General features: G+C 38.0%; 1 protein-coding gene across 6 annotated transcripts in view; it reads right to left on the bottom strand.

Annotated features, from left to right (window-relative positions):
• Window positions 1-4,358: 4,358 nt before the first annotated feature.
• Window positions 4,359-13,615, bottom strand: part of ZFAT (zinc finger and AT-hook domain containing) — a 144,114-nt gene continuing 134,857 nt past the window's right edge. For all 6 annotated transcript variants that reach the window (XM_065054461.1, XM_065054458.1, XM_065054459.1 and 3 more), the window contains one exon: window positions 4,359-5,688. In XM_065054461.1, coding sequence (XP_064910533.1) covers window positions 5,449-5,688 — 240 coding nt within the window. In that variant the 3' untranslated portion in view covers window positions 4,359-5,448. The remainder of the gene's footprint in view (window positions 5,689-13,615) is intronic.

Raw genomic sequence — 13,615 nt, forward strand, 5'->3', positions numbered from 1 at the left:
CATGAGTGTGGGAGCAACGTGCGTGTGTAAGAGAAAGGTTAAACTTCCTTTAGACAGCAGAGAGGAAAATAGGTAGCTGCAGTAAAACAAGTGAGCGGGTGTTGAACTCTTCAGCTGAAATCCTGTCCTGCACGTCATGCCATCAGAGCAGGAACACACAGCCGAGCTGGAGCCATCTAGATGCTGCAGGAGTCCATTTTCAGCATTCTTACATTGAATCTGAGCTCCACTACCACTGAGGGCTGAGTCTGAGCCCCCTGACATATCTCTGTCACAGCTGATGGCTTTTTATCAATGTGGCAAGTCATACCCATAAGCATCAACATGCTCTGTACTCTAAAACATTTTGCTGGTTATTCTGAGATGATCAGGTTGGTCTTTGGCAACTTGTTCTGAGAAAGAAAAAGTCATTCTGGGCTGGTGAGTTTGCAGTGTGATCTGCTTTGTACAGGATGGAAACGAATTGTTTACATATAAGCAGAACATTTTTATCTATTTGGATTTACCAAGGAACACATGATGGTTTCCTTTCTCTCTCAGTCATCCTAAAGATTGACGATGGGGACACGCAGACCTGAACAGAATATTTTGTTAGGAACATATAACAAGGGCTCTGTAGTTTGCAATGTCCTTTTTAAAATGCGTGGCTCTGCTTTTATTCACATAAAGCCCAACGCAGGCAAGTTTAGAACCATAACACATGAAAGATCACCTAACAAATTACCTGTACCTTGTGGAATTACAGCAGAGATGAACACGATCCTACAAATTTATGTCATAACATCAAGTTTGATACTCTCAGGATGTGCCAAAATACATCTCTCTGACTGAGTGAAGATGAAAGTCTTCCAAGATGAAAAGTTGTCATCATTTCAATGAAGAAAAAAAGGACAAACAGAGTCGTGCAGCTGTTGATGGAAATGATGTCCGCTAACGACAGGAAAGCTGGAAATGCAAACTGAGAATCTGTCAAGCCACGTGTAGTAAAACTCAGTAATTTCAGCATGACCAGAATACAAAATGGAAAAGAACATGTGTTATGAGCAAAGACTGCATTATTAGCAGAATATTAGCAGAAACCATGCTTTTGTTGATGATACCATCTGCAAATAAGCTCATGTCTTTCCCTGTTTAAACTTTCAGATGCAGCTCAAACATACTTACAAAAAGCAGAAACTGTACTCTGGTGTAACAAACCCTGAAACCATCCACAAAACAAACTACAACGATCGATCTATTTACTATGATTTTGCGTACACTATCTGCTTCACTCAGCTCTGCTATGTGCACTCTGGTAAGTCATCATTATTTTCAGGTCAAAAGAATTAAAAAAGAAAAGTCAATATTCTTTTCAATTCAATACTAGCTGAACAGTTCTCCACTGAACCTCGCTGTTCTTACAGAAATACAACTCCACATTTAAGCAAGACAAGAATAGCTGGGCTTGCAGTCTTTTAAGGCATAAGACTGGTTGATAACTCTCCAACCTTCATAAAAGATTCAGCATGACTCTGGAATAAAGTTCTCCCAAAGTGGTCACTCACGGTTATTCATCACTCTTTCATCCCAAGGGTTTGATACTCAGAAAGGCCTGGTACTTCAAACTTTCTCACTGGGTGAAGTTTCACATCTCCATTGGCTTTACAGAAGCTCCAACAACCTGGAGCAGCTCATAAGAAGCCTCCTCCATATCAGTCACAAAGAGTCCAAGCCAACAATCAAGTCCTGATCTTGCAGGTGAACAAAGCTCCAAAGGTTCCCTCATATGTCAAACTCTGCCCACCTGGAGCTCCCAACATTTATATGAACACCTCAGTGTCTTTCAGTATTATTTCTGCTACTTTCTTCCTTTCTCTGCTGTGCTAACAGTACTTTCTTATTCTTGAGATGAAGCTGTGCCTGGATTTGCTTTTTATTTTGTTTAGTTTTGTTTACGGTTTTGGTTTTTCGGTTGTGGGTTTGGGTTTTTTAAAATTTGTAAAGCACGTGTCCATGTTGTGAACAAATTTATTGGAATGCGATAGAATTTTTCTTTTCCTTTATTAAGACCGAATGGATTAAGTGCCACATTCTATACCGCAGTGCTAGGATGCTGTGTGGACTCATAACTTTCTAACTTTATAAGAAATTCACTAAAACATTTTGAAAGTCTCAGACCTCCAGCAATGTCACTTCTATAATCTTGTTTGAGAACATGCCACTAAAAGCACGTATTTCAAGTATATATACTCAAGGTGTGTAATTCCTTACAGTAGGAGCAATTGGTTTAACATCTCCCTCACTGTAGTGTTCTTGTCTCTAGATGTGATTTTATACAACCTAAAAATTGATGTAAACCAGTAAAGTAGAATTATGCAGTTCCCCTCTCCTTCCATCCCTTGGATTTTCCAGATAAGTGACAAAGATCCAGTTCAAAGCCTCTATTAATGCTGCTTCATAGAAGAAAAATTCTACAAAAGATGGTTAAAATGGCCGGTATCAAGAAATGGTGCTGGGATGGATGGGCAGCACAAGAAACCAAACCATACCAGAAAGGAGAGGCAGATCCCATTCTCTCCTCTACTCAAGAAACTACTCTCTGTGGATATAATAAATTGCAAAGGAATGTCAAAATTTTTGGAACCTCCATTCTCCGTGCCCCCTCCTGAGCCTTTTGCCCTGTGAGGTCCAAATTTTTCTCTTTGTGTACCAACTCTTACACCGCTCTGTAAGATAAGATCCTTTCAGAACTAGTTATTATTTTTACTTAATTTCTATGAGATCTTTCTGAAGAAGTCATCAGCTTCAAGCACCATAATCTTACCTTGCATTAAATAAGTCTCTGCTGCTACTAAAATTATTCAGAGCTTCCTTTTTCCATGTTTTTAAAAATCTTTGCACGATTCCAAGAGCCATCTCCCCTCTGTGCTCAACACATTCCCAGAAACATTTGATGTGTTCTTGGTGTGCAGATGAGTCAGCCCATCAATTTATGAGCAATATTTGCCAAGTGTCAGCCTAAAACCACGATAGTGCTCAGGTGTCAAAGGAGGAAAAAAACCCAGAAGATCATATAGTGTAGTAAATGTTAATGAAAATTACTAGTGTGTGGGAAGAATGAATAATCTTCAGAAAGAAGAACTTTGATTAACTCAAAACTGCAATTGTTTCTCTTCCCTGAACTGAAAAGGTCACCTAACCCTCAGAAATAATAAACTGGATAAAAGGATTTGAATCTACCTTGAAAAGAATCTGTGCTGGTTAGGTGACAACAGAAGATCTCGCCAAGCAAAATATTTAATTCTTACCTTTCTGGTGGTTCCAAATGCAAACAGAAGACAACTGGAACAGCTGTGGCCTCTCAGAACAAATGCTTGGTATAAACAAAGCTCTCTTTGTTGCCTTTATGCTTCTGAAAAAATGCAAATCTTTGGACATCTACTTTGTAAAGTACAACGACTTACATTAAAGAGGAAACACTTATCTCCTCAAGCCATTACAGACATCACATATTTTAGAAAGAAGAAAATGTGTTCATTATGGAGGCAAGAAATCAATGTGCAGTACTCGACGCAGCTGAAAGTCTTTCCTGACTTAGACCTCATACGTTTCCAACCATTGCATTTCCAAGGAGAGCTGGGAAAAACCCTGGAACTTAAGAAAAGACCTGAACTGAAAAGTATTTTTAATTTTTTTGTTTGTTTGTTTGTTTAAAAAAGGTTGTAGAAAATTCACACAAATGGTTATGCTTTAGTACAGGCAAATTAATAGTGATATAACTTCTATATATTCACATCTTAATTTCTCTGTTATAAAATTAATAACATTAGTAAAATGAACTGGGCTTTCCTCCTTCGAGTCAGCAGGAAGCACAGCACTGCTGCGGTTTAAAATAAAGCAAGTGAAGCCTTAAATTACAGTAGTTACGCATGGACATGAAATACTGGAATTAAAATAAGAAAATAAAACCATAATCCTTCCTCCAAGTACAGTCAAACTCTTATAGATTCAGTATGTCTATCTGGAAACAATTAACTAAAGAATGTGAGTGATGCATAGCAAGCTTAAACTAGAGGAACCATAGCTACCACCAAAATCAACTGATTTTCAGCTCTTTTCCATTAAGAAATTTAACTTCCCCATCAGCACAGTTAAGTGAGAAGCCACCACTAAACGTTTGCACTCTGAGTGTTAATAGAACCCAGCAGACTTAGAAGAGCCAACCAACCAACCAACTCATTACATCAACATCAACTTACATCTAAATCTTTTTTCCGACCTTTCTACCCAGAACGCCCATAAGTTCAATCATATAGAAAGGTCAGCCTTGACTTCATTATGCTACTTTCTTGATTAGAGACTACTAACTGGAGGAATAATTCGTCAGAGTCAATGCAAAACAGCATTTTTTACTTAACTGTGAATGGGAAGTCAACACTTAAGAAATTAGAGTATTAGAAGAAAACATGAGAATTTTGTCATTAATTAATAACTTTTATAGCTCAAATTTAAAAATATTGAATCAGAAACAATTCAAGATTCACAAAGAAAAATCTGGAACTATATACATGCATAATTAGGAGGATCTAGATTCTTGTCAATATTTACTTAAGTTTTTTGTACAAGCTCTTTCACACAATCATATTTACAAGCATGTCTGTTTAAAACATATGGACATCCATCTTTTATAGCATTTACAAATTATTTTAATATAATCTTTTTCTTAAAAACAATATAATATTTCATGGATTAGACAGATTTGGTTTCATCCTATGGTACCAGACAGGTACCTACCCAGTGGATGTAAAGAGTTATCATTATTCCGTTATCAAAATAACGGTCATCCTGCTGGTACCCAGAATTATCATATATGGCTTTAAATACCTCCCAAACTCAAAGAATCATCTCACAAGTACAACTACCATCCATCTGTGGTATGTTTCTAATAAGAGTCTTAAGCCTGTGTTTGGGTTAGAACCACAACTCAGCAAACACATTCTAAGTATGAACTCAGAAATAAGAAGCCCTTCTAATTCAAAGAAAAAACAACTCTGCTTCCAGTCAAGTCAAGTACATATGTATAAAAAGGGATGTATGGACTTTTCTAGACATTCTAGCTACCTTTATAGATGTTTTATTATTGTGGCATAACACAGGTTTGAGCAGACAATATTTGTGAGGATTTAAAGGAAACAAGTGAGAGATCTTCTAAAAAGGGGAAGAATACTTTTTCCTTAAAATATGAACAGTTTTTTAGAAAAAAAAAGTCTGAGAAGGTTTTGTACATATTACGTCTTAGGTCACTGACACAGTCCAACCGGTCAGATCGCTATCTAGCAACAAGGTCTTGCTTTACAAATTAAGTGAAAATCTGTCAGCTTGCTTGCTTGTTTTTTGGCTAAGTAAAAAACAAACCCCAAACTTTTGGCTTTGGCAAATCCAGTAGCCATCTCCTTTGAACACAGTTCTTTAGAGCTCCTGCACCGACTGTTCCATGGTTTGTTCTTCTACAGGCTGCATGGCTTCCTGAACGTAGACGATGAATTCGGAAGCCTCTCCACCCTGCGTATAGACAGTGACCGTCTCGATTCCCTCCACTTCATCGGATGAGACAACCAGGTGATGCTGCTCCCCCAGCTCCACTGACGCCTGCTGCAGCGTCTCCTGGATCATCAAAGTGTGGTTGGCTGACTGCTCCTCTTCTTTCACCTACGGAGAAATTGAAGAGGTTATGGAAATTTCACCTTTCCAATAAGTACCTGGTATTGTGACGATTAATGAAAACACAGCGCAGAAATTGGGAAGCGGATAGTGTTGAAAGAAAATGTCAGTTTTACACAAAATCTGTAGTGAGCCCTTTTGATTAATAAGTGTGTAGCTAAAGAGAATACTGAAAGCAGTAACACAGTGTCTCGGTCATATCCACAGAGAGCTGCAAGTTCCAGGAACGTGGGTTCTTGGAGACAGCTTTAATCTCTCCACAGTCATTCATTCAAAACTGCTCTTATTTGAATAAATCCAAAGTCAAACAATTCATCTAGTAGCACTGAGATGACAATCCATTGAAAACAACACAAAAAAAGATCTATTATACCTTTTTTGTTTTATTCTGTAGTCATCCAACTGCTGAAGGAAGTAAAAAATTAATTGTAAAGTGTAACAGACTTTTATTAGAGAAAATGGCCTCGAGTTGTGCCAGGGGAGGTTCAGATTGGATATTAGGAAAAAAATTCTGCATGGAAAGGGTTGTCAGGCATTGGAACAGGCTGCCCAGGGCAGTGATGGAGTCACCATCCTTGGAGGGGTTTAAAAGATGCATAGATGAGGTTCTCATGGACACGGTTTAGTGATAGAGTTGGGTTATGGTTGGACTCGATGATACTGAGGGTCTCTTCCAACCCAAATGATTCTATGATTCTAGAAAACAGTGAAAGGTAACGACAACTGAAATAGATCCCTAAAACCTATTGGTTTTGAGGCAGCGATTATTACATTATTGAAAGTATACTGACAATTGAAAATAACAGAATGCTTCTTGTCAAAAAGAAAAAAAAATAGAAAGAAAAATAAAATAAAAAGAAAAAAACCCCATAACTGGGTATTGAATTTCAAAGAGTTCAAACATCTGTCATTTATTAAAATACAGTATTTACTAGAATTCAAGAACAAATCTTAATTCTTTACCAAGTCCATATAAAATTCCTATGCACAGCACTCCAGACCAGTAACAACACATCAGAAAACTCTAAGTCACATGGAGAAAATGCTTTCTCTCAAGTGTTACAGATAAAGTAATGGACTTTTGAGTACATTTTTTTATATGCAACACATTTTTTTATATGCACATTTTTTTATATGCAAAGGCATTTGTTAGATGTTTTCAGTGCAGCACCATTCCCTCTGTTCATTGAAGAGAGCTGTTTTATTTGCTGGTTCATAAATGCCAACCAACCTACCAGCAACTGCAACATGCAGTTTATCACATCCTCTCTTCCTGCTCAGAAAATGGGCTGGCTTTGTTAAGGCTTATTTCTCTTTCATTTAGGCTTAGCAAATGTTTTATGAAGTAAGCTTCCAGAGATAAATCATGTTTATTTCTCACTGTAAAGAAGTAGCTGATTGAATTTGTAGGAGGTCGCATTCTCTACAACAAACACTTTTTCCGTATCACCAAGTGCATCTATAAATTGTCCACTTACGCAAACAACGGGGAACGAAGACAGAATTGCTGTCTCACCTACATCTCATGATGGAAAGCAAAACTCCACAGTATTTCCAACAGCAATACAAAGTGTAATAAGCAGAGAACAAAGGATTGATAAGTATCAGTTTCCTGGATCTCAGTGCACCCTTATACCTCAGAGCAGTACATGGTGTCCCCTTGGCAGCATGGAACTTGTCACTGATTTTAAAAATAATAGGTCAAACACTGTAGATTCCACCAAGCGTGGAATCTAAATTACGCAAATTAGAAAGGGGCTTTATTTTTATTAGAAGCTGATTCAAGAGTTCTTCGCCAATTCTCATTCATATGACATTGTTTTGGAAACGGCAATATTAGAACAATCAAGTTCAAGAAAATATAATTAAGATCAGTGCTGTTGCTTGAGGGGAACAGGAACAGAAGGGAAGAACTAGAGCAACGTTTCCAAGCATTTATTTGACTCCTTAGAGATCAGCAAGGAGAAAAAGAAGCTCTATATGTCTGTTTTCCTGGTGCTCTTTTCTAATCTATTTTTTCCCCCTAAATAACCACTCCCATTGTTGTACACTGACTTTTAACTTTTTTAGTCCATGTTTAAAATATCTGTCAGATCAAGAGTATTTCAGAGATGCACAAACCCCTTAGGACTTCATGTAACTTCGAACTTTCACTCAATTCATCAGGCTGTAAAAGCTTTTTCTTGGAACAAGCATGTTCAGGTGTTAAATTATTCAGAGGTCCAAAGAGTCAGTATGCCTGTGATATATTGATGAAACATATGTGGACTTTATGTGGTGACATATTTAACATCTAAAAAGAATTTTGTCATAGTCATCAAGCTTAATGCAACAGCACAGTTGTACCTACTGATGCTGGCTTTGGCTTTGTCACACAGAATTCAGATTATAGGGACAAAACTACAGGAATGGGCTGGAGTTCTCTCTGTGTTCTGTTTCTTTTACCAAGCATCTCAGAACATTTTAATTGAAAGATACTTTAAACAGCTCCTGTTGTAGTTCAAGCTCAACATTCTACAAAAGATACTGAAGTGCTGGAGCGGGTCCAGAGAAGAGCAACAAGACTGGTGAAGGGACTTGAACACAAGACCTATGGGGAGAGGCTGAGGGAGCTGGGGTTGTTTAGTCTGGAGAAGAGGAGGCTTAGAGGTGAGCTCAGCACTCTCTAGAACTACCTGAAGGGAAGTTCTAGCCAGGTGAGGATTGGTCTCTTCTCCCAGGCAGTCAGCAATAGGACAAGGGGGCATGGGCTTCAACTCTGCCAGGGGAAATTTAGGCTGGATATTAGAAAGAAATTCTTTATTAAGAGAGTGGTCAGGCATTGGAATGGCTGCCCAGGGAGGTGGTGGACTCACCGTCCCTGGAGGTTTTTAAACTGAGATTGGAAATGGCACTTAGTGCCATGATCTAGTCAATGGACTGGAGCTGGACCAAGGGTTGGACTTGATGATCTCTGAGGTCTTTTCCAACCCAGTCGATTCTGTGATTCTGTGAAAAGTGGGAGATATTGTGTGCTTGTCTTGACACAATAAAATCTGCGGCCACCCTCAGAAAAACTCATTTATGTTGGCACAAAATACGGCTGTCAGCAAAGTACCATCTTCTAATAGATGATTGAGCTTCTCTTTGCAGAGCAAGGAGCTAAATAATGAAAAGAAACGTAGCCCTGTTAACTTTCTTCTCTGTTACTCCCCACACACTCTTTAAAATAAAAATAAAGAAACTCAAAGTACTACTGAAAGCAAAAGGAATTTAGTGAATTCATACACAGAGCTCCCTTTCCATTCATGTCCTCTATTTCTGAGGTTACCTGCTCCAGCGGCAGCTCCTGTCTGAAAGGAAAAGACATGCACGAGATCTGCTAATGAAGATCATAACAGGCTGACAAAAGCCTCATCACTAGTGAATTCAGACAGGAAGCTGCAATTAAAAATGCTAGATAATTAAAATCTCACGGCTTCTTATGAATCAACTCATAATTACAGCCCTTAATGTAGAGATCCTCCAACAAATACACAAATAGGGATGTCTAAAATTTGGCCCTTTAATTATGGAATATACAGCACTTTTCCTGCGCTAGGGCACTATACATAGTCCTCTGATTACATGCTTCAGGCCAGAAAAATTACATTACATTTGCAAAGAGCTGCAAGAATGCACAACACAGTCTGCGAAGGGTCCTGTTCCGTCTCCTTTCAGTCACTGTAAATCAAAACCCCAAAATAATTTTAAATATAGTTTTGTGAGTGTACATTAATAATGAAGAAAGGAAAACAAATAAAGCACAGCTGACAGGAAAATGAAATGAAACCAGAATCTCATTCAATTCAATAGCAGCAATCTAATACGTCTTCAGTTTTTATGCTTTTGAAATGAAAATGGTCAATAAAGGAAGTTAATTTAAGCTCCCTACCTGCCTTTATCAATGTGGTTTTATTATCCTTGTCATGCCAGGTAAAGAAGACTAATGCCCTTATTTCTGGTATTTCCAGCTTCCAGTATCTTTTTTGGACAGCTATCCATAATCCTTTTAGTTTGACAAATCACCACATTATTTTGGATATTTACATTTCAAATCGGTTCAATGTTTACATGCTTCTGCTTGGTTCCTATTAGATTGTTCCACAGGGAATAATCTCAAAACATTAATTTACATCCCTCAAATTATATGAAACAGTGGGACAGCTGCCACCAGAATGAATGAAGTCACTACACTCGATTCTTTTTATTGGCATCTGAAAGCTTTTGAAGAGTAGCATCCAAGACCTCTTTTCTGTTTGAGAGACAGCTGAAAAGCATCTGGCTGCTAATCCTTCGCTAAAGAATGACAGCAAGGAGCTGCAACCGCACACAGCTGGTATATTAAATCAATTCAGTACCTGCAGAAATATTCTTTACTAGATAAATGTGTCTCTCAAGAAAGCAAATGGGACTTTCGGCCCCATGTCTTCCTAAGGAGCTCAACATTCCTAAATTATAGAAGTTCTTAATTTAAATATCCGAGGGCCATCCAAATACATGTGACAGAAAAGAGGGGCATCGCTTAGAGGAATCTCCTCCTCCCAAACCAAGCAAATCTTTTTTAATTTGAGATAAATTAGTTCAAGCTATTAAAGAAAATAGACTTCTTCCCTTCCTGGAAAAGGAGAAAAAAGAAAATACTCTGCAGTAAGATGTTAAAGCCGCTTTCTTGTTCCAGAGCTCATCCTGAGAAATGAAGAATATCTTCAAGTTTCTTTGAAGTCAGCAGGAGCTGCAGATCCATAGTGTTTAAAACAGTCTTGCTGGGCTTGACCCAAAATCCTCTACAGAAGATCTACTTTGATTTCAGACTAAATGCTGCCTTTCAGTTTACCACGAAGAAGAAAAGTTAATTGCAGAGATCCTGTAGGATTTCAAAACCTTACACTAGGTTACAGATACTCCTAAATAGGATAAATGTATCTTAAGATGCCACAGTAATAAAATATACAAAACATCTATACAAAGGATGAAAACGAAAAGTGAATTTGGAGATCACGGAGAGCACCTGGATATGCGATGTGCCAACTTACGGTAGCATCTGCGGGACTGTCTCTACCATTTTGTTCAGTGCCATCTGAACAATTTGAACTCTCAGTTCTAGTTTACATAGAGATACAATGTGTGAAAAACACTAATTTGATCATACAGAGCTCTACAATGAGCTACAAAGACAATTCAGTGCACTACGGTTTCAGAATAATAAGATACTTGAATATGCAAGACTTGCTTTGCATGAAAAACAAAATGCAAGGTGGTAAACAAATTTTCATACTGGAGATGCATATTTTTTCAAAGTTTTAGAAATTGGCTGGTCAAGTACATCCTGACAGAGAGACTGTGACTGGCAACTTCACTCAGACAAAATGCCATATTGCCAGATTTCCTTGAGAGGAAGCAGAGCAACGTTGCCAGCATTTCAAGAGCTCTAACAGGACAGTAATCTTGATATGACATTTTATCTGTATTTTACACAGATGACAAGAACTCCACAGAGGCTGAGAAAACACGGCCATCTGCCCCAGTTAGAACCTTCCTTTGCTGCTACCATCATATTCAGCAGCAAATTGCTCCATGTCATAAAACAACCACACACTTGACAATCAGCCTATATATAACTCCACGTACTGGCAAATTTTCTAGATGAACACCAGCACCCAGCATCACGTAGGTACAAATCAGAGCCAGACTGAAATATACAGTGTGTTGCTGAAGTACGATGTGCAGTTGCCTTTGACATGACAGCCATGCTAATTTTATTAGATATTTACTTTTGAAGATGTGTTACACTATGAAATTCTGCTCTGTGATCAGCCTCAAGCTGACGTGTAATCTTTGCTGTGCCTTGCTACCGCTGTCCCTTTGAAGAAAATGATTGTTACTCTGGTAGGATTTTACTGGAGCCTGAAGAGATCACAGAATAAAAGGATGAAAGGAACTAAAATAAAGGGTGAAACGCATGGAAATCCAGTGTTTTCTTGAGCTTGATAAAGATCTGCTCAGTTAGTGAGAACAGTTGATATACTTACTCCTCAGAGCAAAGTATGTAGAAGTCTAGGATGAAAATAGGTTACTATGTTTTTCAGGAATAGAGTTAACCCTACACTCCAATGTTGTTAATATTAATGTAATACTTTGGACCAGGACCTGGATTGCATGAGGTTTTCTACAAGCAAAAAGTATTTAGTGCCCCAAAGGCCTTATAATTTCAACACAAAACAAGAGGCAGTAAGCAGACATGGGAAAATGGGAGGTGAGTACAACATAAATGAGACAGCAGTAGTTTTATGTAACAGGCATTAGTATCAATATACCAATAGTCTAGCCACAGATAATTAGTTATCATATTTTTCAAAAGTAATTGAGAGAAGACAATGACATACAAATTTCTCTTCATTAAAAATCAACATAACTAAGCACAGTATGGAAGAAAGCATTAAGAAACTTGTTGGAAAAAAAGTAATGAGCAATTAAATCTTCATGGACTGCGTAAAGGCAGGCACCAAAACCTTTACAGCTAATGAGAAATGGGACACTCAGTCAGAAAGGAATAAGAAGCCTTGGAAGTGAAAACAAGGTTTTGGTTGATGTGGCAAAAAGGAACATCAAGTGAAGAGAGCAGAAGAGAGGGTGATGTCAAGAGGGGCTGAGAAAAGTAAACTTTGAATTTTTCTGAATTTATCTGTATTTGATGTGTGTGCTAACCGAAATAAATAACTACATCAATGTGGGTTGTAGTTAAACACGCTCTTTTCCCTGTCCTAGTCTATATACAGATATAGTTTGACAAACAAGTCTTTGAACACAGACCTGCAGACCCTGTAAATCAAGGGTGACTGTGGTGTTGGCATGACTGCTTGTCCTCCAATCCCACCTTTATAGTCATCACGTGAGCTAGGAAAATAGTCCACCTATATAAATAATGGACTGAACACCCTCTGCTAGCAAAATAAGAAAAAAAAAAAAAATGAATCGATCTCCACCCTAGGGCAAAAGGGCAAGAGTGTATCTGTAACAGGACAGAGTCAAATGCACAGAAATAAAGTGACTTGTTTTACATTTCCAGTCCCTCCACCTTGCGATGAGCTGTTTCCCCAAAACTGATTTCTCCTCAATTTCTTCTCTGTTTACCATCCACTATGAACAATATTTCCTGTCTTTTCTAAGCATTTATTAGCCTCTTTCCAAGTTATTCTTCAAACTTGGCACTCTCTGCTCTCACCTCTTCCCTACCTCGTTACATTTTTTGATCATTAAGCGGTGCAGAACAACTCAAATATCATGCCATAAAGAAATGTCTTCATTATTCTGTCAGAAAGATACCCATACTGCATCACTAGTAACTGAAAAGTACTCAGACTGACAAGGATACACTCCTGCAATGCTGTGATCAAAGCTTCAGTGTGGATTTTTGCCAATCTCAGATCATACTGGTAAAACCTGACATTATTAACTTTTTTGGTGTGTATTATATTCCTTAGCAGCTGCTAAGGAATAGCTGTCATACAATAAGATTTCTCCCACATTAGTTTAACTTCAATAAGAGGTCAATAAACTGACTGTCAGGCGAGAATGAGCTAAAGTCATTTTGGGCTCTAGACACAACCTTTGAAAGGCCTCATACACATGACACTATCAAATACAACGATTCCTATTTCCCAATTATATTCCAAGCTAAATAGGGCCAACCTTGCATTTTTTGGATTTAAAATGATAAGCTGAATCCCGTTTCAGGCTGGGATTGATTATTGCTAAGTTATCAAAGTGTCTTCTTTGATAAAATCATTCCTATAAACAAATATAAAGCTTCCAAAGTCAGAATTGATTTTTGTTTTTCTTCTCAACACTAAGCTGGGAGCTTTAGGCAAAATGATCCTGATTTGAATTTTATGAT

The sequence above is a fragment of the Columba livia genome, chromosome 2 (genome assembly GCF_036013475.1).
Source record: "Columba livia isolate bColLiv1 breed racing homer chromosome 2, bColLiv1.pat.W.v2, whole genome shotgun sequence".
In the NCBI taxonomy this organism is placed as follows: Eukaryota; Metazoa; Chordata; class Aves; order Columbiformes; family Columbidae; genus Columba; species Columba livia.